Below are 22,750 nucleotides of genomic sequence, written 5' to 3'. Positions count from 1 at the left end.
GAATGTAATTTAAAAAAACAGTATATCACAAATAAAAAGAGGGTTGAGTCCCCTTTAAAGTTCAGGTACAAGTCAATTCACTGACTTAAGTTTGCTTAGTTAAGAACATGAGTTGGAGCTCTTAATTTTGAACTCTCAAAGACGGAATAATTTAACTTTAAAATGTACAACATTTAAAATTTTCTTTGTCTTTTTTTTTAAATAGACATTCATATCACAATATTATTGTATTGTGGGATTTTGATATTGTTACATTCCTAATCATTTAATTTTTTAAAACTGAAAATCTTGTTTTCAATGTTGTGTTCCAAGTGTGTCCAAGTAGTCTTGTGCTGAACTCACATTAATGACGAGTCCACAGAGCTGGAACTGTTCTGGAGTGATGATGTCATGGTAACAGGGTTCTTGTGCCAGTTTCATGATGGCGCTCCCCGCTGCAAGCCTCAGCCGAGACATGTCAGACTTGCTGTGTCCACAAACACATGTGTTAGTGGCCTATTAACCATATTCAGGCAGCTTTCATAATTTACACACATAATCACTCTTGACACCCAGTTAGTACCTGATCTTTTTCTGCTCTGTGAGGTCTCCCTCACTGACCAGCATGGCTGAGAGGAGTCTGAGAGTAGAGTTAGCTGATTTAGACTGATTATTCTTCATTCCCAGCAACCAGCGGACCAACAGCTTAATGGCTTGCACCTGGCAACACACATGCACATTAATACACACACCAATCACCACGAGATGTTTTTTAAACTGATTACTTTAAGAAATTTTACCTTAGCCAGCACTTCAGGGGAAACCTCATCGTCAGCTGTCCAGAGCCGCCCATTCTTGTTTCCCACAGACTGAGAAGTAGAGAGGGTTCATTTAACATGCAAGGCAATAAAAGCATTCATACATGCTCAAAGCAGAACACCACATTAATATGCTCACCCTGTCATTCATCAGAAGGTCCTTCACAATAAAATTGGCTACGATCGACTTCATGGGTGACGCAAATTGATCCGGGGCCAGCATTGAAATGTGTCCAAGAGAGACAAGCGGAGTGATGAGCTGTTCAGGCACGTCTGCATTTAGACTGCGAGACAATGGCTAGAACGAGAGACAGAAAAAAAAAATATTTGAAAAATTCTCATGTTGAAAAAAACATTATTGTACTATTGACATGATTTGACAGTCATTATAAGAAATGCATTTATGCACTTAGATTTACCTCAAATATCTGAGCTAATTGGACCTCTTTGTTGTGAAAGATGGCATGGATGCAGTGGACCGCCTGTTTGGCCTGATGTGGGGTGCCTCGTTTTGCCTTCTGATGTAGTATGGGAATTAGAGTCCTGCACAAAGAGTAACAGAACAACATTTTACCACACTATACTTTTGAATTTGGTATTAATAAAGCTGATGAGACTGAGTGAATTTAAAGTTTTGGTCCAGGCTCTAAAGAGTTTATGTGTATGCATGTGGGAGTTGTTCATACGAGCGAATTTGTGGCAGTTCTGTCTCAATCTTTTGTCCTGTGTTTCTGAAGATCTGTATTGCTGCTTCTGCCACTTTATCATCCTCCATCTTCAGACACTGCAGCAGAGACTCGTACGTCTCAGCTGAGTGGAACGCAGTGGGGTGAGTAAATGACAGAACCTGAGGTAAGGACAGATAAAACAGCAAACTTACATTAAAATATATTAAAAGAGCCCTTTTTTCAGATATTTATTTTGATAGTAATATTTTTATATTAATGTGATTGTATGTCTACATTGTACTTCAAACTTTACATTTTAAAAGTGCTAGAAATCCTGTTTTTCCATCATATTTAAAATAGAGCATTTGCAGTTACAAAAAGTACCTTAAGCAGCTCAAGTCCAGCACGAATGGCAGTATCAGGGGTTACTCCCTCATCTTCATCATCAGCAGTGCCCTCAATCGACTTATTTAACAGCTTAACCAGGGCGCTAGGCACACACATGCACACACATTATTGGTGATCCAAAAAGTCTACACAATACCTGCAGTTACACTTTACCCTCACTAGATGTCTCACCCTTAAAAAGCTATTCAGACTGTTACACAACCATTGAGAGGAAAAAAGCACATGGCCCATATTGCGCTTATCTCTCTCCCACTCAGTCAGTTTCTCTTCCCCTCTCATTCATGTTCTCACTTTACATCTGCAGGTGCACTGATAGGAATCCATATCCGATATTGCTGTTTAAACAAAGTGCATGCATTCTCTGTGACTGTGCTTCATCCTGTACATCATTTCCGATGTGCTTTTTGGATTTGATTTTTAGGGCTGATTGTCTGCAGGTGCTCAAATTGGAATTTGTTTGGGCATTGTAGTTTTTGTTCTTGTAGTAAGGACACTTAATCGACAGCATTTGTGGAAATTAATGGACTCATCCCTCACAAAAATAAATAAATAAATAAAAATAAAATAATATCCTTTTTTTTTTTTCTATTTGACCTCATCGCCTACCTGATGGCCTCAGAGTCGATGTGCACCGGTGCGATTCTCTCCAGCAGAAATTTCACCATCTCCAGGAATGGGTTTGTGGGCTGCTTGGGGAATGTGAGCTTCCGTGTGATTTCCCTCTGAAAATAAACAAATAAATAAATAAATAACCACTCTCAGGTGACATATCCGTTTAATATTTAAAGGGATAGTTCACCCAAAAATCAAAATTCTTTCAATAATTACTCACACTCATGTTGTTCCAAACCCATCAGATTTTCGTTCATCTTAAGAACACAAATTAAGATATTTTTGATAAAATTGGAGAGCTTTCTGACCCTCCATAGACAGCAAGGGTACTACCACATCAAAGGCCCAGAAAAGTACCAAGAACATCCACAAAATAGTCAATATGACATCAGTGGTTAAATCGTTATTTTATGAAGCTAAGAAAATGTGTTTTGTGCGCAAAAATAACAACTTCAATAGCAGCATTACCCTAGTGCTATTTTGGAGAGCATTACAACGCATTGCACGCTTTCCTCGCATGTAAACAACGCTTGCTGCTGACGTAGAACACACGTGCATCGTGCTTTGTTTATATTTAGAGGAAAGTAACTGTTATTGTTTTCATTATTATTATTAAGTCATTATTATTATTTTGTTTGTGTACAAAAAGCGTTCTTGCAGCTTCGTAAAATTACGATTGAACCACTGATGTCACATGGACTATTTTATCGATGTTCCTGGTACCTTTCTGGGCCTTAAACATGGTAGAACCCTTGCTGTCTATGCAGAGTCAGAAAGCTCTCAGATTTCATCAAAAATATCTTAATTTGTGTCCCGAAGACGAACTAAGGTCTTACAGGTTTGGAACAACACAAGATTGTGTAATTAAATGACAGAATTTTCATTTTTGGGTAAACTACCCCTTTAATACTACAACATATTGTTGACTGGAACAGGTCTTATGCGTTATATGCGTTATATACATTATATATGAACACTTCTCATGTGAGCCTGGAAAGTACAGTGTTGAATGTGATTGGAGGAGAAAGTGTTGTTATACTCACCACACACTGTTCAGCCTGTTTACATGAGCAGGTGGGACTGATGAGTAGCTCAAGCTGAAGACGAAGTTTCTCATCTTCGCCCAGAACCTGATTAAACTTCTTCATAAAGTCCTGAGCTTTACCTGGGTCTGGGAGATTCTCTGAGAATAAGAGATACGAGTTACACGTTGTAAAACCTGCTGGTTTTAATAACTGTTCATTTATAGGCATATATATAGCTATGCTTACTAGCAATGGTCATAAGTTTTCCAAACATGGCTGTGGTGTTTGCTTCAGACTGCAGGAAGAGAAAAAACAAGTCACTTATCCACAGAAACAAAATCCATGTGAGCATTATATACAGTCACAAAATAAAAGCAAAATGCTTATTTGATTACCACCACAATATAGTTCTGAGTTATTATTAGCTAATGATAACTCACTTTGACAACACATACTCAATGTCCCTCAGAACATTTTTAGTAAAATTATACAATACGCAAAGGACTCATACCGACATGCAAGAAACACTTCACCTAGAAATAAATGCAAGCTTCAGCAAAGCTGAAAATTATCAGCATGTACAAATATCTGTCTGTTGTCATGATACTGGAATTTTTAAGTTTGATACAATAACTTAAAAAATATTGGTATTCAACACCATTTTTAACATCACTGGGAAATTTTTAAAAACAAAATTGGAAAATATCTAAGATTCTACGCAAGTATCTACATAAAATGCTGCAATCGTTCTTCCACAAATATGTTAATATGGAAATTATGCTAATGTGATAACATGTAACTGGTGCATAGTGTATTCCCAAAAGCCTGTTAAACTAACAGCACATGCAGTGATGAGTTTGCTGCATTTTAATTGAAACAATATAGTGGACCAATACAGCAGAAAACAGAATATGTTGAAAAATGTATATTTATGTCAAACAATAGCCTGCTCCCTACAAAGATCTACAGTATGACCTGGGATTTGGAATGTAGCACACAATTCAATTTATATTCATATACTGTAGACCTAGTCACCACCATGAGCTGTCAGTATGCAGACATTTTGTGTTTCTGAAAAATAATGACTGCATACGGGTCTGAAACAAGACAACTGTGAGTAAATACAAATTTTGGGTTAACTATAACTTTAACAAATAAGGAGAGCATGAGGGTGAGTGAGTTATCACTGTCTTTTTATGGTGTGTTTGTATGTGCATGTTGAAAAAATAGAGCCATGTATGTAAGTGAGAGTGTATTAGAGTTTTTGTAACTTACTGTAGGCAATTTGTGTAAATCCAGCAGTTCTCGAACCAGCCCTCTCAGCATATTCTGACACTTCCACATTTCATTCAGTGCTCTGAAAAACATAATTGAACACATCAGTGAGATGAGTGCTGTTAATAGAAGTACAGCGATACTGTCCAAAACTGTCAGATGAGAACCAGACTCTCTCTTGGCAATCTGATCAGCTTTTAAAACAGTCGATTAAGACTCACTTGACTGCGTTAGTGTCCAGACAGGCATAAAGGTAGTACAGACACTTCATCTTTTCCTCAGTCTCCAGACTGTGAGGAACCATGTACTGTGCGAAGATCTTCTCCACCAGCAACCTAATACACAAACACAATTTATGAACCTGGGGTTTCCATATGAAACATGCCTCACTGTTTTTATGTCAATAAATTAGTCAGTGAAGCACATGAAATCATTTGTGTGTACACACGTGTGTGTGTGTGTGTAGGGCTGGGTATCGTTAAAATATTAAATCAATTCCGATTCAGATTCTTTTCGATTCCCAGTTTCAATTCCAATGTGAATAAAAGAGGAAGTCAAGCATATTTATTCTGTTTCTTTTTTTGCTAAACATTTAGTTGCAGCTGAATACCATGAACAAAAATCAACAGGCTACATAAAAACAAGATTCACTTAAGAGCTGTTTGCAAAATAGAGCTGCATGATTCTGGATAAATTGGGTTGTTGTTGTTTAAATGGAAGTTGTGGTTCTCTTATGATTCTGAAGAAAAAAAAACATTAGACAACTAAACAAAAAAAAAAAAAAAAAAAATTCACATGTAGGCCTAATTTATAAATAAATGATTCAGTAATTCACTCAAGATTTACTTGGTTCATTACTGGATGAATGATCAAAGATAAATACATTATTAACAGCCCCCTTTTTGCCATATACTGGCATAAAAACGTAATCGATAAATCTTTATCGATGTCAAATTAGCTTTCAAAAGGACGATTTACTCTATTTTGATCTCTGCCGTGCATATCAGAGTTTATATCCAGACTGTGAACTTTTATCCCAGTACTTATGTGATTTGAATGTTTGTAACAGAAATAATGAACTGTGTGGTTGAAAAGACTGTGAAACTGTTTTATTCATATACATGACAGTGGGAGGCTCTCTTTAGGTCTGCGGCAGCACAAGCACAGATTTGAATGTTCAAATCTTGATTGATCGTATGCTGCCAAAAAACAGGTTGAGGAATCAAACAGATGAATAATTGTAATTTAGGAACAGAATCACGTTGGTATTTGAATCGTGTTTGTGATCTTTAACGATCTTTTCAACTAAAATGCTTTGCCATATTGGTGGTGACACATCTATTGCAACATGTTTTGCTTATCACAAATATTATAGGCTACTTTGCTTTTTCAACTTCTTATCGCAAGTGTAGCCATTAGCATTAGCCATTAGGACCTGGCAGATCGCTAGGTCCTCACAGATGAAAAAGAAAGAGAGAGAGAAAAAAAAAAAAAAAAAAAAAAAAGAGGAATCGATAGGCGGAATCGAAATTTTAATTTCACAAGTAGTATCCGATTCCTGGAATCGGAATGGATTTTCGATACCATACCCAACCCTGTGTGTGTGTGGCTCCTACTTGTCATCTATGCTGTTCTGGTAGTAGATGTGTAGGAGTTTGTCTTTGATCCAGCTGATTTTCAAAGCGGACTCCTTCCCAGCCTCATGGTGCAGACAGTACTTCTTATAAAGCTGAGCCAAACCCATCATCGCTTCTTTACGCACACGCCACTAAAACAAAACATAATTTAATTTCATCTAAACCAGAGGTCTTGAAACTCAGGGATATGTGGGGTTCTGTTTTTTTTTCTCAGTTCCCTTTTCATTTACATTTTAGGTGGATTTGAACCAGTGCTCCATGATATATCAAAATAAAATCAATATTGTAACATGAGTTGAGTGTGATTATCAAATCGCAATGCAATTTATTGTATTTACCAGAATATAGGTCATGTTTTTTTTTGTTTTTTTTTAATATGTTGTAACGTAATGTTTAACATATTTAATAATTTTAAATTAAAAAAAAAACTCTAAATTTTATAGCGGTATTGAATGTCAAAAATATTGGGAATGTAGACTAAGATTTTTATTTTTATTTTTATTTTTTTTAAATTCTGTTCACTTTATTCAGGGTTTGTACAGATACTGTAAAATGACATTTCAGGACTTTCAAGGATATTAAGCACTACTTCTCTGATTTTCAAGGACTTCAATCAAAGAGCTCACTTATCGAACAAATGTCTTATATTTCAAATTCTTAAAAACAGATATAAATAAATAAAAACATACTAATAAAAAAAAAAAAAATGGCAAAAATACAGTGAAGCACATGCAAAGTATGACCACTAAAGTATTACAAAGTATACTATATTTTTTCTATAGTAAAACCACAGATTTGTGTATACTTTTTTTTTTTTCTTTGTTTTGTTTTTAAAACTGTACTGCCTTAACGGTTTGATATTTTCTACCGTTAAAAAAAAAATCTGATCAGGACTTGGAGGACGTATGGCGAATCATCTGATTTAGATCGGGACTTCAAATCGAGTATAGCGAATCATTTGATTTGATTCATTCAATTGGCAAAATGATTCATGAAGCCATTCTGATCTCAATCAAACTATTCGCAATACACAATCTGTTTGGAGCGCTTGGAAAGAGTGAATCATTTTGACAAGCAATGATTTAACCGATTCAGAGTTTCAAAAAAGCTTTGTTTCACCCATCACTGAGTGCTTATTAGAATCGTTTACAAGCGATGTCAAAATTCGAAATGAATGGCTCTTTTATTTTGATCCGTTTTTTGCTAGTGAATTGCTTGAAATGAATGATCCGAGTCACTAGTTTGAATCAATCAGAGTAGTTCCAGCGTAAATTACTCACTCAAGTGAATCGTTTTTTCCGTTCCCCTTTCCACGTCTTCAGCCATGTTTATGCAACAATGTCAGTACTACTACTGGCTTAGCTCGATTGTTTTTGGACATTAACTGAAATAAGCGAAAAAGGTATGGTCTTCTTTTTTTTTAAATAGTGTGAATTTTACATGAAAAGATATGTTCTTACTGACAAAATTAAATGCGTATTTCACAGATACATTTGGTAGAGAGCAGGTGTACATTTCTTTCGTACCAACTAGCAATTTTGAAAATATGAACAGTCTCATGAATTCGAAAGTTTACATCAGAACAGCTTTTTTAAAAATGTACACACAAATTCATCCTGCTCGTGTTTCATGAATGAGGCCCATTGTCTTTCAATAATTAAAGCACTTTTAAATTACCTCTTTAGGATTATTGCTATTTTCAAGGGTTTTCCAGGCCTTAAATTTCAAAAAGTCAAATTCAAGTCTTTCAAGCACCTTGTATGAACACTGTTTGTTACTAAAAGAGGTTTGAGTTGGCTCTTATAAAGAGCCAAATGTGAATACCCAAATTGTTCAGCCATGAAGAACGGTGCGCACACAAAAATAATTTTAAAAACAGAAAAATGACTTTTTACTCTAAAGAATTTATGCTTTTTGCAGATGCACTACTAATAAAACCACCCTAATCATCTAGAACGATTCATTCTTTTTTTTAAAGTCAATTTTCCTCACCCTCTTGTCCAACATCCTCTCTCTGACAAAGCCCAAGAGTTGATCATTCACCAGGTTCAGATCTTTTTTCCCTGCGTTGATGATGGTCACAATGACATCATGCCTGATTGCCTCTTCTGGGTCATGAGATCTCACCTTCAAAAAATCTGATATGACAGTTACACAAGATGTTTAAAAGTCAAGCAATACCTAAAATAAAAAGATCAGTAGACATCACATTAACCTTGAACACACCTGTAAGATCCTTGGCAAGGTCTGGATGGTTCATCAGGCAGTGGCTAGCAAACTTCACACACTCCAGTCTCACAGGAACATGGATGTCATTGAACCTTTGGGAGGCAAACAAAAAGAAAATCAGAATTCCATAAACCCTTGAATGATAAATATTCCAAATATTCCAGTTTTTTAAATAGCAGGAAGCTCTGACCTTCCCAGAAAGCACTGCCAAAGTGGGCGATTCTGAGTGGCCAGTTCAGAGTCTTTTGCTCCAAAGAGTTTAGCCAACAGTTTAACCACAGCCAACCTCTCCTCTCCGTCATTACTCTAAACAGACAACAAAAAACAGATCAGCCTTCCAATAAGTGCTTGTATGCAAGCTGGTGCACAAGTAAGCTATGTGCATTTCGTCACCTTCAATTTGAACTCAAGTTGTGGCATCACAGAGACAAGAAGCAGAGGGTCGATTGCAAAGAGCTCCTGAATGAGGTCAAATACATGCTCAGACAGATCACTCACGGAGGACTTTCCCATCACCAACACCTGATTAAAGAACTACAGAGAAGAAAGAGAATAAGTCAATACAACATCTGTCATATTACTCAAACTAACTGAATTCATTACATCATTGAAATGCATCAAATTCTGAAAGGACAAAAATACAAATGGATGATTATTTTGTGACTCACTGAGGCAATGCAGGTCTCAATGGTCTGAACCGTTCTTTTCAGAAGAGTCTTGGCCAGGTCATATGCCTGCTTATTCAAGTTCTAAAGCACAGAAAGTGGTACAACCAGACATTGGTTAGCCATCTGAGACTGGATTAGGAAATAAGACTGGGACGTAATAAGATGTTTGCCTACTTTGTGAGCAGGGATGAGGTTGATGAGGATTGTGTCCAGCAGCTCCTGCGTCACTCCATCTCCCTCCATGATGATCGAACTCATCAGGTCCAACATGTGCATCTGCACCTTCTGATTATGGCTGTTACTGGAAAAGGGAAAAGTCCTGATCAAAAAGAGTACAGTTGCGTAACTGAAGAGACGATTACACTCACTTAAAATTAAACTCACTTGATGACAGAAAAGAGGGTTTTGAAAAGCTGAATGAAGATCTCATTACAGTCCTCCAATTCAAAACAGATGTTGTAAGACTTCACCCATGCCAGGTTCTGTGCAAATGAAAATGTAAAATTTTAGCTATGGCAATCAGACTACATGCTAAAAATAAAAATAAAAACAAATATTGGCTTATAATCCAACGTGCCTGAAAGTAAATGTAAAACACGCATAAATAAACAACCAGTTATTTGTGAAACTATGAAGAAAAACTATGATTAAATGAAATGAATAAACTGTGACTGATTGAATGAAACATCTCACCTCTAGTAAGTAAAAATATCTGTTGAACTGAGGGCTCTTGGTATCCTCTAATCCCTTCAACTGCCGTGTAATGAAGAGAAAAATTTCCTAGATGATGAAAGAAAAGAAAATTAATGACTTCTTTAAAAAAAAACAAAAAAACTGTAGAGATAATCTCAATTCTGTGTTTCATTTGGGTGATGTGATTGTGTGCAGGATAAGGGAAAACGACAGCTCGACATGAGGTCCAAGTGCGTGACCAGTTTGTGAGCCGTAAGAAAGAGGTCAGTTTATTAATAAAGTCATATGTGAGATATGAAGTTTGTCCTTTGAGGAGTACATGTCATACCTTGAGCTTGTCATGTGAGGTGTATGGGGCCTCTGGAGCATAAATCCTGAAGATGTCAGCAAGACAGCAGGCCACAAGTAACCGTACATCCTTGTTGGGGTTTCGCAGGAAAAACTCAGAGGCCAAGTGGAGAGCCAAAGCCAAATACTGCTGCTTTTCCTCCTCTGAGTCTTGATCCATGTCCATATATGTCTTAACCACCAGCTATAAGACAGAGAGGCATCATTTAAAACCCGTTTACAGTTTCCCTTAAAGACTGAATAAAGTATCTCAAACCATTTTATTAATTTTGTAAAAGGCTAATTTATCCAAACTTTAGACACAAAACCTAAAACCACACTGCATAACTGTAAAACCTAAAAAACAAAACAAAACAAAAAAAACCCCTGTGCATTTCTCATGAATTTAACAAAATACCTTAAGACATAACCACTATTTAAAGGAGAAGTCCACTTCCAGAACCAAAATTTACAGGTAATGTACTCAACCCACTCAACTCAGGCAGAGTAACACAAGACGAGCGTTTGAGATTGAAAAGTATTTGAATTTTAATGAAAATAACCGATCGTTTCACTAGATAAGACCCTTCTCCCTCGGCTGGGATCGTTTACAACAGCATTTGGGATCGTTTGAAGCCACATTTAAACTGCATTTTGGAAGTTCAAACTAAGGGTACCATATCAGTCCATTACATGGAGAAAAATCCTGAAATGTTTTCCTCAAAGAAGAAAGAAAGACATGAACATCTTGGATGACAAGGGGGTAAGTACATAATCTGTAAATTGTTGTTCAGGAAGTGGACTTCTCCTTTAAAAATACGACAACACCTGGACACAATTTTTCAGGTTAATAGCTACATTAACATTCACTAAATCTACATCAATAAAGTGAATGCATCTACCTACCTACCTTACTTTTTTAAAAGGTAAGAGTATTACATTATTATAGTTACAAAGTAGTTAGGAGCACAAATAGTTTTACTACATTTTGCAGACATATGAATTGCTACCAATTTATCACACACTGTTGCAGTGGCAGATGACTGCTCTTAGACACAACATTGATTGAGGGAACAAGAAAGTAAAAGTGACAGTCCTCAAAACCATGCCTGTGGCAGGCAGCGGTTTGACACCACTCTCTCCTCCATCTCATCAAGCTGTACAAACTTCAGGTAGGGCTGAATGAATAATCGAAACAGAAATTCAGAACCTCTAACCACCATAATTTTCCCATGTCGGTTATTTAGTTTTTAATCCTGTTAATACTTTCCCATTAAAAACCAATTACCGTGTGTTTAGACGGCATTATACAGACATGTATGACTGTTGCATTTGCGTCTTCTTGCACGTGAGTGGCACAATTAAGACGCTGCGTCAAGTAAAAATAATTTAAACTTGTACACGCCACTCATCAATGTCAGTTCCAAAACAGTGGACCAATCAGAAGACCAGAGAGGCAGGGCAAGTGCTGCAAGCTTTTTTGTTTTTGTTTTTGTATTTGATGGCAACATGGCAGAGTAGGCATTCTCCACCTCGCATTTTTAAACCATTCCTGAGCACTCCATCTCGCGTTTTAGATGCAAATACGTGTTCTGTGTGAATGGCCAGTAAAAACCTAGAGTAAATACTAGGGGTGTGACGAGACACTTATCCCACGAGACGAGACCAGACGAGATTTTTAAACTTTTCTTAAAGGGGTCATCGGATGCCCATTTTCCAACAGTTGATGTGATTCTTTAGAGTCTTAATGAAAAGTCTCTAATATACTTTGATTAAAAATTCTCAATGGTTTTGTAAAACAACACCCTTTTTATTTTGCCAAAATCAGCTCTGCAAAAATCATCTCATTCTAAGGGGTTGTTCCTTTAAATGCAAATGAGCTCTGCTCACCCCGCCCCTCTCTTCTCTCTGTGGAGTGACGGTCTAGTATACATCAGCTGCATTTAGCCGCTAAACTGGACTGTGACAGCTGGTCTAAGGTAAGAGCTCATGTCAATCAACTATTGTGGGAGCGGCCTCTGTCAGTGACGGCACACCGACAGGCATCTGAGAACGGCTCGATTTGAAAAAGGGGATATTATTTTTACAGATTAATTAAAAACCACTGCATGGATTTTTATCATTATAGGGTAGATTTGTACATACACTGCCAACACACATTAATGTTCAATCAACATGAAAAAGTGAACTTAGCATCCAATGACCCCTTTAAGATTTCGTTTTGATCGCTACTGTAGACAATGTGTTTATACCCAAACTATAAACTTTTATCCAAGTACTTCTGTTATTTAAATGTCTGTAACACAGAAATAATGATTATAATGTGGTTGAAAAGACTGTTTGTGCTGCTCTTTCTGCGTTCACATTTACCCCGACCCTCTGATTCATTAACATGGGCAACGACAAAACGTGCTTCTCAAGCTCCACTGACACTTGCGATGTGTATTAGGACTGTTTCACATCGCTAAATCGTTGTCATTCAGGAATAAGATTGCGTGGGTGTTTTAATTGAGATTAATCGTGCAGCTCTAATGTAAACACTGCACAATGTTTTATGAGGATATCGCCACGAGATCTCACGAGACACATCGGATCTCGTTACATCCCTAGTAAATACTTGGGCACAGGACAGGACAACAGTTTTACTTTGGGTAGCGTTTCAGGGAACTGACCAAAAATGAAACTTTTGAAAATGAGGCTGGCTGCCCGCCCACATTCGCTCCCTGATTGGGTCTCCTGGGTCAACAGCGTCCATTAAGGCTTTTAGCCCAATGTGAACACATCTGAAGAAAAACTGATATCTTTACAAGTTAACTTCACATTTCTGTAGACAGAAGCACAATTTCTATACATTTTCCACTGATTTACACACAATATGATGAGTAAAGGTGGGAATCTTTTGGTACCTCACAATTCGATTCTTATCAATTCTTGGGGTCACAATTCGATTAAATATCAATTCATGATATCTCATCAAATTTTTTGTGCACACTGGATGTCAAACACACCAATTAACACCTGAATCCAAATACTGTGTTTCGACAGGAAATTATATGCATTACAGAACCTCTAAGGGAGTAAATGTGTGATGGGAGGAAAAAAAATCTATTTCAATGCTTTCTCTCGCAATTATATTGTTGGGTAATTATACTGTATATAAAATGATTTTTGAAATTTGTGAATCAACGAGAATCGCTAGAAACTGAATCATGATTCATATGTGAATCATATGCGATTTTCCCCCCACCCCTAATGATAAGCATTAGAGGCTTTCAGCACTGTCTGCCTGTGTTTCAAAATGAAAACGCACTAGTGTAAACATGGCCTTACACAGCCAATACAGACAGAGGAGTAAAGACAAGCAGCTTGAAACAGCTCACATAGACTAACTTTTACTGCATCAAAGCCAAACTGTAGCTTGGCAAAATAAAAACGATCATCTTTTTCAGGTCAAAGGCAAAAAACATGTTTGTTTTGCAACAGGTGTATAGCCCATAAACACACAGACCTTGAATTCAGCAGAACACAAATAAGGCTTATTAAGCACTGACTTTGGAAATCAATGCATCATATCTAAATATAGGATACTGGGGACTTTATTTTGAAAACTTGATAGGTGTACGAATAATGCCATTGTATAGCATAGAATGTTTCAATGTTTGCATCACACTGCTTGTCTGTGTTCACAGTGTTCCATATTATATATGTGGTGCTGAGTGGAAGTGGAAACGGTGGTGGAGCTGTGATTTACGCAGCAGCAAGAAGCATGGTTTTTGAAAGTCAGAGTGTTTCCTTTTTCACTCCAAGATTGTTCATAGTGGGTTTCTCTTACTTGTGAGGAACAGAGCTGGAATGAAGTGATTAAAGAAAGCTTTGATCAAGAAATTTGTTTTTTAGGTCCACTATAATCAAGTAAAAAAAGTAAAAAAAGAACATGTTAAATGCTTGGAAAGAAAATTCCCTAATAGTAATTTCAAGTCTATTGCCTGGCTAAAATAAAGACTTGGAATAATTACTGACTGACAAAAATAACATTGTAATGGCCCATTACAATGAAATGGAAACAGTGACAGATCTTTTCTTCCTTATTGTGACACATATGAAATGGAATTAATGATTTTTTTTTATTTTTTTTTTAAAGTTCAGGGTGGGGATTAGATCTGTTGTTAAACGGATTCACTTCTTCATAAAAGCAATAGTCATACTTTGGTACAGATATATAATTAGGCTAATCTGCATGAAGAGCACAATATTTAATTGAGATGGCCATGGAGTATTTTGTTGTTATAAGCACTTAACACTTATAAATCTAGGACCCAGGAGGAGAAATTATTTTCTCTACTTTACCTCTCTCTGGCGCCTGTGTATGTGTGTGAGTGAGAGCACATGTTTGGTGAAGTGGGGGAAGGGCAGCCTGAGCTCTGAGCTCAGCGAAAGCAGTTGAGCTTCAGCCTCAGTCAAAACAGCACACTGACATAAGCAGGAAGCCCAGCAGTCATTCCAGTTTCCTACAAAAGGCCCTGATACTCTCCCTAACAAACACAATTTTTACCATTTTAAAAAGCGAATACTAAGCAAAGCTAGAGTGAAAGAATCTCTGGAAATTTGTATAATTTGACTGCTACAAAAAGCCCAGAGTTCTTTAGTTTACCAAATACATGTGAGAGAAAAAACAACTTGTGGCACTAGGCTATATTTTACTCGGATTTCCCGTTTATTTCCATCACCACTGGATTTAGGGGGGAACGGGCTGACCTAATTTTTTGTTTAGTTCACAAAACGGACAACTTAATTTATGAGATCTCATTTTCCACAAAATCCTTGTTTGTAGAGTGGAGAAAATATTAGCTGAAAGGGTATATTTAATGGTGATGTGTTGAAAACATATCTGTCCATTCAAAACTGCCATAATGGTTGTGTAACAACACAAAACACATTAAGAAACAATACATGACAAGTTGACATGTAGGATTGCAATTAACATTTTAGAGAGAGTTTACAAGTTGCACTTTTCTCTTAGTTGCATATGAAAGTGTTCAAGTATAAAACACTTAAAGTTAATGGCTTACAAACACTTAGCAGTAGAAATGTGTGACATTTATGGTCCACAATATTGTAATTATTGCTTTACTGATATGCAAACTGACATCAAGTATATCACTTTGAAAAACAAACAAAAAACAAGTCCTGTAAGTCCAAAGCATTCATTGCACGTTGAAGCCTATTAGAATGCTATATAATTCAAGTAATGTAAAGCAAAAAAACCCTGTATAGTTTTTTTTTTTAATAAGATATCACATAGTTAAGTAGGGCCCTATGATTTCTGTGATGCGGAAAATGTGGACGAAAACACGGACGGAATCGCGAAATCCAGTCATAAAAAAGGAATTTACTGAATAATGTCACAGAATTTGTCAAAGTTTGAATGAATTAATCAAAAGTAGGTCACTACACTTACATCAAACCGCCAAATGGACTAGTATCTGCAAATATTACGCCGCAAAAATAACATTTAAATGTGAATCCTATATGTTCCGCGTGTTTTAATGAATGGCGCAGACAAGAGGTTTTGTTTACTACACACACTGAAAGGTAGACATGGCAACCCGTCAAAATAAAAGTCTGGTTTAACTTGAAGACATTGTGCCAGATATATATTACTACTATTACTACTACTACTACTAAAATGAAACAAACATTTTTTAGGGTATAATCCCACAACTTTTCTTCCATGTTTTAATTTTAATTGTAATTTCTCTTTTGTTAGCCAAAAAAAAAAAAAAGCTTGCTTAATTTTCAATAATTAAAAGATAAATGAAATGTATTATGCCTTCATTTGATAACCAGAATTTTAACCATTTTAAATACACAACAGAATTTCTGAGTTTAAAAAAAATCTTTCATAAGGCTATTTTAAGAATTTGAATAAATTAAGTATGCATTCAAATTAGACATGTTAAAACATAGAATTTGATAACAATAAAACATATGGTGAGGAAAAAAACAACAAACATTTCATAGGGCCCTAAACATGTCATTTTTGTTAAACCTTTATTAAATTAATGTTAATTAAAGGGATAATGTTAACTATACTGTGATAATGTTAATTAAAGTTTCATGATTTTAATTAATTAGACATGCTCTTTGATTAATAAAACTTTATTTAACTAAGGAGTTGAGAAAAATTAAAATGGGAAAAAACAGAATCCAGAAAGATTAAAATGGAAAAAACAGAATTTGGGAAAAAATTTCATAGGGCCCTACTTAAGTAATATCACAAGCAAGAGACACGTTTTCATGAACATTAGCATGTGAGCGTGATCACGAATCTGATACTAACTTTGCTACAACAGCTCAAAAAACATTAAGTTTAACATTAAGTGAATCACGTTTTAGACACAATATTCCGTCAAACGGAAAACAAAGCCGGAACAGAACATTTCTGTACATCTCAGAGCAACACTGCAGTGTTTCAAGAATGTGTTTCTAAATTAATCATTAGAGTCAATGATTCAATAATTCATTCATAAACACAGCCACATGGTTCGTTTCTAAAAGACACAGCTATTCTGAATTAATAATTTCAGTCAAAGACTCAATTAATCACTCATTAATGCCGGGTCTTGTCTTTGTCAATATCGCACACCACTTCACAGAAATACAGGACCAAAAGGATGAAGCAGTGCAACAATGCACTAATATATCTCCACTATATTATACTACATTACATTTTTATTTCTATTTCAAACAATGTGGGGAAAAAACCCATGCACACTTTCATTCGCAATAACATATAAGTAAGAATTAGCAATCCAGAGATGAACACAGAAAACAAATGACTTTTTACATGCCACTATTATTTCTACAGTGAAGGAAGCTCCCTTGTCTCATACGCTGAACTTTAGTTACTAATATTAGCAAGTTATTAATATTAGCAATATTAGGTTAATTTCAGTAAAGTGTATAAACACTGCGATACCATCAAACATTGACTAGTTTGTTTGAGCTTCCTGACCAGCCAGACACAGTGACACTAGGGCATGCTTACTTGATTTCTCCAGCCAAAAAAAAAAAAAAAAAAAAAAAAAAAAAAAAAGGTTTTTTTTAAGCAGACTTCGGGAGAGCCATTTGCATTTCAAACCACCGTTTAAGATGATAACAGATTGACATACAACGATAAATACCAGTTTGCAACATCTAGCAGCATAACAGACATTGCAGAATCAAGATAAAAAATGTCTGGGCCTGCTCTTACATTTAAAAAAAAAAAGTTTAAAAGTTTATTAAAAAAAAAAAAATAAATAAATAATAATAATAATAATATCATTTTTAATCAAATTTAACCAATCACTTTTAATCAATTTTCTTTCAGTTGAGGTTCATATTTATGATGAAAGATCTTTTAGTCAATACTGTTTTCAGTTGATGCTTGAACAAAACGTCACTAAACATAGCTCACCCTCCATCCAATCATTCCAATAAACCATGTCCAAACTTTTACATTGTCAATTTTATAACAAATTTCAAACAATAAGTGTCGCTTTGATGCAGATTGCTGTACCTATCTGCCTCAGTTCAAGCAGCAGCGTGGATTGCACATGAACAAATCACATTTTCACCTTTACTACTAGTTAACACAAAATAAACCTGAATGAACTCCAGAAGTTGTGTTGAAAGAAACATTACAACTTAACGAAAAGAATCAGGTCCCATGTAATCACTCAATCATTGTTTTAACCAGGGAAAGATGTCAATAATACAGCTTGTGAACAATGCAATGCAACATTTACTTCAGGAAAGTCATTCATTGTCCAAACACTAGGGTTGGGTATCGAGAACCGGTTCTAAACAGCAAAATCCAAATTTCCAAGAACAGGGTATTCGATAAGACACGCATTACGGTTCCGCTTAACGATTCCTGCGTTCGCATTTTAATGCAATTTTAAAGTTTAAAATCAAACGATTCAAGCACATGAAGTTTGGCACTTTTTGTGTGAACCACACACATCTGAAACGCAAGCATGAACAACGGTCCCGGTGCAGGTTTTCCGTTCTCCAACCGTTCCACGCATTTCCACTGCAGGAAAAGTTGTTCCGGGGCGGACCTGACTTCTCTTTCATTTTTAACGCCCAATATGCACAAAATACGTCAGTATATCATCATAAACACAGCCATTTTTTGTTGAAAGTAAAAGTGAAAGCAAACAAATGAGAGAGACAACGCTTTTTTTTAAAAGAGAGAGAGAGAAAACACATGTGCAAAAGCATTTTTAGATCCGTGTGCGTTAGGTGTTAAAGAGACAGTAACCTAACTTAACCTAATAAACGTGTTACCTGTCATTAATGTTAATGCATGAACAAAAAAAAATCATTCACTGATCTTGACTGAATATCTTTCGTAACTTTAGTCAGTTAATCTATATTTTATTTATGAAGAGAGACAATGCAGTGTTTTTAAGCTTTTGATTGAAATTTCTGTACCTGTAATTTGTTCAATTGTATTTATTTATGCTCTTGCTAATTTATTTGCATGTTCCAATGTTATTACTGACTGTTTACTTGCCTCAAATTTAATGTCTGAAATTGATATTAGTCATTATTTGTTTTTTTTGCTGTGGTATTTTTTGTTAAAACTATAGGCAATAGTTCTTCTTAGCCCTAAGTGTTCTGTAGGTCGCTGGTTTTTGCACATGTTATTTAGCTGCAACAGAAAGCTTGGTAAAAAAAAAAAAAAAACAGAATAAAAATGTTTGACCTAATTTTTATTGACTTTTTAATTTATTGGAATCAAAACTAGGAATGATAGCCAACCCTACCAAACACTCCAGAGTAGGTTAGAAAAAAATTTACTCTAGAGAGAAGCATTTCAATAAAAATATGCATTAAACTACATAATTATTATATCTGACTTAACTGAATTCATTATTTAATGTTTGAGTACATTTTTTCACAAAAAGTTATTACAGCACACTTCAATACATTAAAGCTATAAAGTTATTAAAATCAATCCAATTTATACAGGGATGTATAGAGTGTTTTTCAGAGACATGGGCTCAAAAAAAAAAAAAAAAAAAAAAAGTATATATATTTGGGTTGCCACAGTTTTCAATATAATATTGAACCATTTGGCTTGTGAACTGCGCTTTTATTAATTTTTCATTTAAATAATTGGTGTGTTTTATTTCTTTTTTGTTTGTTTGTTTTAGTTCAGCCAATCTCTGTTCTGGATTATGATAATTTCCCAAAATTTCATTTGTGTCGAAATATTGCAAAGTCTGTAAAAGCTGTTAACAGAGGCCAGAGATGCTGAAGACATACGCAAAGAGGATAAAATACTGCAGCAGGCAAAGCAGCTCACTGTTAACGATGCATGAAATATTGAACCTGAGATGGGGGTTTTATTTTCAAGTATATTCTGCTTTTAAGTCAAATAAAGCAAGAGCATTGCAATAACAAAAAAATAGCATTTTCCCCCTCCTTAACCTCTTTCTCTTCCTGTCATCCAAGCATCGAATAACAAAAAACCCTACTGTGCCAAGCCATCAGAACCAAACCAAAAAAGTGTGGTTAAAAACCGAGGTATGTATTGAGCCATGGGCTAAGGGTATCTCTTAACATAATCAGCAGCATTAAAAATGTACTTTTGAGTAAGTATTAACCACACATTTAATGCAAGTGCAAACAATCTTTCATTTAAGCCTCTGAAAATGGGAAACCCATTCTTTAATCATACAAGTAATGCACTGTTTCAGAAAAAATCTGAAAAATTAAAAATAAACAGTAAGAAAAAAAAAAAGCAATAAACAAAGTTTTGTTTTGAAAGCTCTTCTAAATAATACCACACTTTCTATTCCACTGACTTCCATACACATGCATACAAATAGAAAGAACACAAACATCAATTATGCACTGAAAATGACAGCAAGAAATTAGTTGCTTACTGACCCAAATAAAACCCTTCACTTCCTCAGTGCAAATCTAATGATTTTTTTCATAGAAAGAAAATATCCAAAGTGCAAGGTCTGATCACAGTAGGCTAACAAAATATACTCGCCACTTCAGGCCATTTGGCAGGAAATTTGGCATCATATCACTTGCTCACCAATGGATCCTCTGCAGTGAATGCGTAGCGTCAGACAGTTCAAACAGCTGACAAAATCATTACAATCATCCACAACTTGACTCTAGTCTATCAGTCAACATCTTGAGAAGTGAAAAGCTGCATGTTTGTACTGAATTAATCATTAAGACTTTTTAACTTTAAACCATAGCTTCTGGCCAAAATATTCCATAATCCATTATAACACTTCCTCCAGTGGAAAAAGTTCATCCCCTGTTGTCTTCTCATATCAAAATCCACTTTCATATTTGTTTAAAACTGTTTTTGACTGTAGATGGTGTTTGATCTGTGTGTATTCCTCTCCTGCTTCAGACAAGATGATGTTTTTCACTGGTGAAAGCAAGTCGTAGCCGTAAGCATTGCTTTGAAGTAAAAACGTCTTAATGATCGATTCGTTTATTACAAAAACACAGCTTTTAGCTTCACGAGATGTTAAGCGACGGAAGGGAATTGTGTTGTGGATTATTGTGAGCACCCATTCACTGCAGAGGACCCACTGGTAAGCAAGTGATGTAATGCTAAATTTCCTCATATCTGTTCTGAAAAAGAATTAAACTCATCTTAGATGGCCTAAGGGTGAGTCATCTTTCAGCACATTTTTGGGTGAGCTACTCATTTAACCTTTAGCCTCCATGTTCATAGCCCTAGATATAGAAAATGAGCTGCATATTGCAAACATCATTAGTGCACTATTACTGATCCATGTACGTTCACCAAACGCCGTTTATGAGTCAAAAGTGGATTTATCTAGAACAAAAAGCTCACAGCTGGCCTTTAACCCGTTACAGGAAATCGTGAGAATGCACGCCATGAAGTACTGTACAGACAGGACATTATATAAATAACACCCAAGTCATGCACTTGTGTTTTCCAATACAGTGTCTAACTGGTAACTTATTTGAATTAAACCTGATATAAAGCTCAATGTGTTTATTCCAGTGATGTGTGTGCATGTGTCAACACTTTGTCTCTTACCTTGAGTCGTTTGACGACTTCATCGTTGCTGATTTTATCAGTGATTTCTTTGACACCCAGTGGGTAGATGATCTTTCCGTCCCCCGCTGGTCTTTGCTGCTGAGGCTGCTGCGGGAACTCCATCATCCTTCTCCAGACAGACAGACGGTCCTCTACTGGCCTCTATAGGCGACAACACTAAAGTTCAGCACACAAACCCACCACACCACTACAAAAACACTAAAAAACACCTTGTGCACTTCTGTCTCATGCTTTCTGGACGTGTAGCCAACACCCCTAAAACCGAGCAATGACACGAAAACCTTGCAGACGACAGTTTGCGGGAAAATCCCAAATAAAAGCACGAAGCTAATGAAGCTAATAGCAATACTAGCCGGGGCGCTAACGAGACCCGCTCCGCTACCGCGCTTTTACTCTAAAACGCATTACTATCTGTACATTTAAAGCTCTCCTGACAATGGTCTCCACATATTATGCACGTTCAGACATAAACATACTACTTGGTTAATAAAACATCGTTTAAAAGCGCCTCAGAGAGTAAAAGAGCTCTTTGAGCGGCTAGTGGCCTAGCCGTCAGCTCCAGGCCTCAAACTATTCAACAAACATCCAGCCAACACTCACATTTACCTACTAAAATCCCAAACCGCCGCTTCCTGTTACCCCAAAAACATTTTTTCCATATCTCTCACTCGACACTACTCCACTCCGACCGTTATCCTAACTTTAGACGGTAAGATATCTGAATTGTTTACTTGTTTTCTCTGTATAAGTTCACTCAGCGAGGCAAACAGCGACCACCAACTTGATCATCCCACACAAACTGTGTGAATTAAACTCCTTCGAGCGACCCCAGTTGCAACACAACCGCTTACAAATCATTCCCCGGTCATTACCTCACAGACAAGTCGTTGTTTTAATTCATGAGTCGGGTTCGGGTTCGGGTTCGGGTTTGGGTGTTTTTTTTAGTTTCGGGCACAAAGCTCCGTCTCTTTCATACAGGGTTGTGTGAACGTCCTCGCGTGGAAAGTGGAGGCGCAGCGACCCCATCGGCTGAAAGACGGTATTGCAACGCGCCGATGGAGGGAGAAATATTACCATACAGGTTAGAAAAGAAACGCCTCGCGACACTGAACTTGGTGTACCGTAAATATCAGAGAAGACGAGCCTCTACATGTCGTGAAAAAAACGTATATGTAGACTACAACAGCATAGTATACCTTTTTTAATTACTCCCCCCAAATCTAATACATAAGAAATGTATATAAGAATTAGTAAAAATAATAGTGCAACAATGTAATGTTTAATAGTTAATTTAG

General features: G+C 36.2%; 1 protein-coding gene across 3 annotated transcripts in view; it reads right to left on the bottom strand.

Annotated features, from left to right (window-relative positions):
- The window catches only part of pds5a (PDS5 cohesin associated factor A), a 32,263-nt gene extending 9,790 nt beyond the window's left edge, over positions 1–22,473 (bottom strand). For 2 of the 3 annotated variants that reach the window (XM_051106775.1, XM_051106792.1), the window contains exons 1-24: positions 22,328–22,473; positions 21,435–21,596; positions 10,341–10,544; positions 10,013–10,099; positions 9,704–9,801; positions 9,494–9,620; positions 9,320–9,400; positions 9,045–9,185; positions 8,842–8,957; positions 8,649–8,743; positions 8,415–8,560; positions 6,402–6,553; positions 5,007–5,120; positions 4,786–4,867; positions 3,757–3,805; positions 3,529–3,668; positions 2,480–2,595; positions 1,850–1,955; positions 1,484–1,644; positions 1,217–1,340; positions 937–1,095; positions 780–848; positions 563–699; positions 343–466 (exon numbers count right to left, since the gene is read on the bottom strand). In XM_051106775.1, the coding sequence (XP_050962732.1) occupies positions 343–466; positions 563–699; positions 780–848; positions 937–1,095; positions 1,217–1,340; positions 1,484–1,644; positions 1,850–1,955; positions 2,480–2,595; positions 3,529–3,668; positions 3,757–3,805; positions 4,786–4,867; positions 5,007–5,120; positions 6,402–6,553; positions 8,415–8,560; positions 8,649–8,743; positions 8,842–8,957; positions 9,045–9,185; positions 9,320–9,400; positions 9,494–9,620; positions 9,704–9,801; positions 10,013–10,099; positions 10,341–10,544; positions 21,435–21,560 (2,754 nt within the window). In that variant the 5' untranslated portion in view covers positions 21,561–21,596; positions 22,328–22,473. The other variant, XM_051106783.1, reaches the window with a different exon arrangement.
- Positions 22,474–22,750: the final 277 nt, after the last annotated feature.

The sequence above is a fragment of the Labeo rohita genome, chromosome 1 (genome assembly GCF_022985175.1).
Source record: "Labeo rohita strain BAU-BD-2019 chromosome 1, IGBB_LRoh.1.0, whole genome shotgun sequence".
NCBI lineage: Eukaryota > Metazoa > Chordata > Actinopteri > Cypriniformes > Cyprinidae > Labeo > Labeo rohita.
The sequence above is the reverse complement of the archived record's forward strand: the minus strand, read 5'-3'. Positions and strand labels throughout refer to the sequence as shown.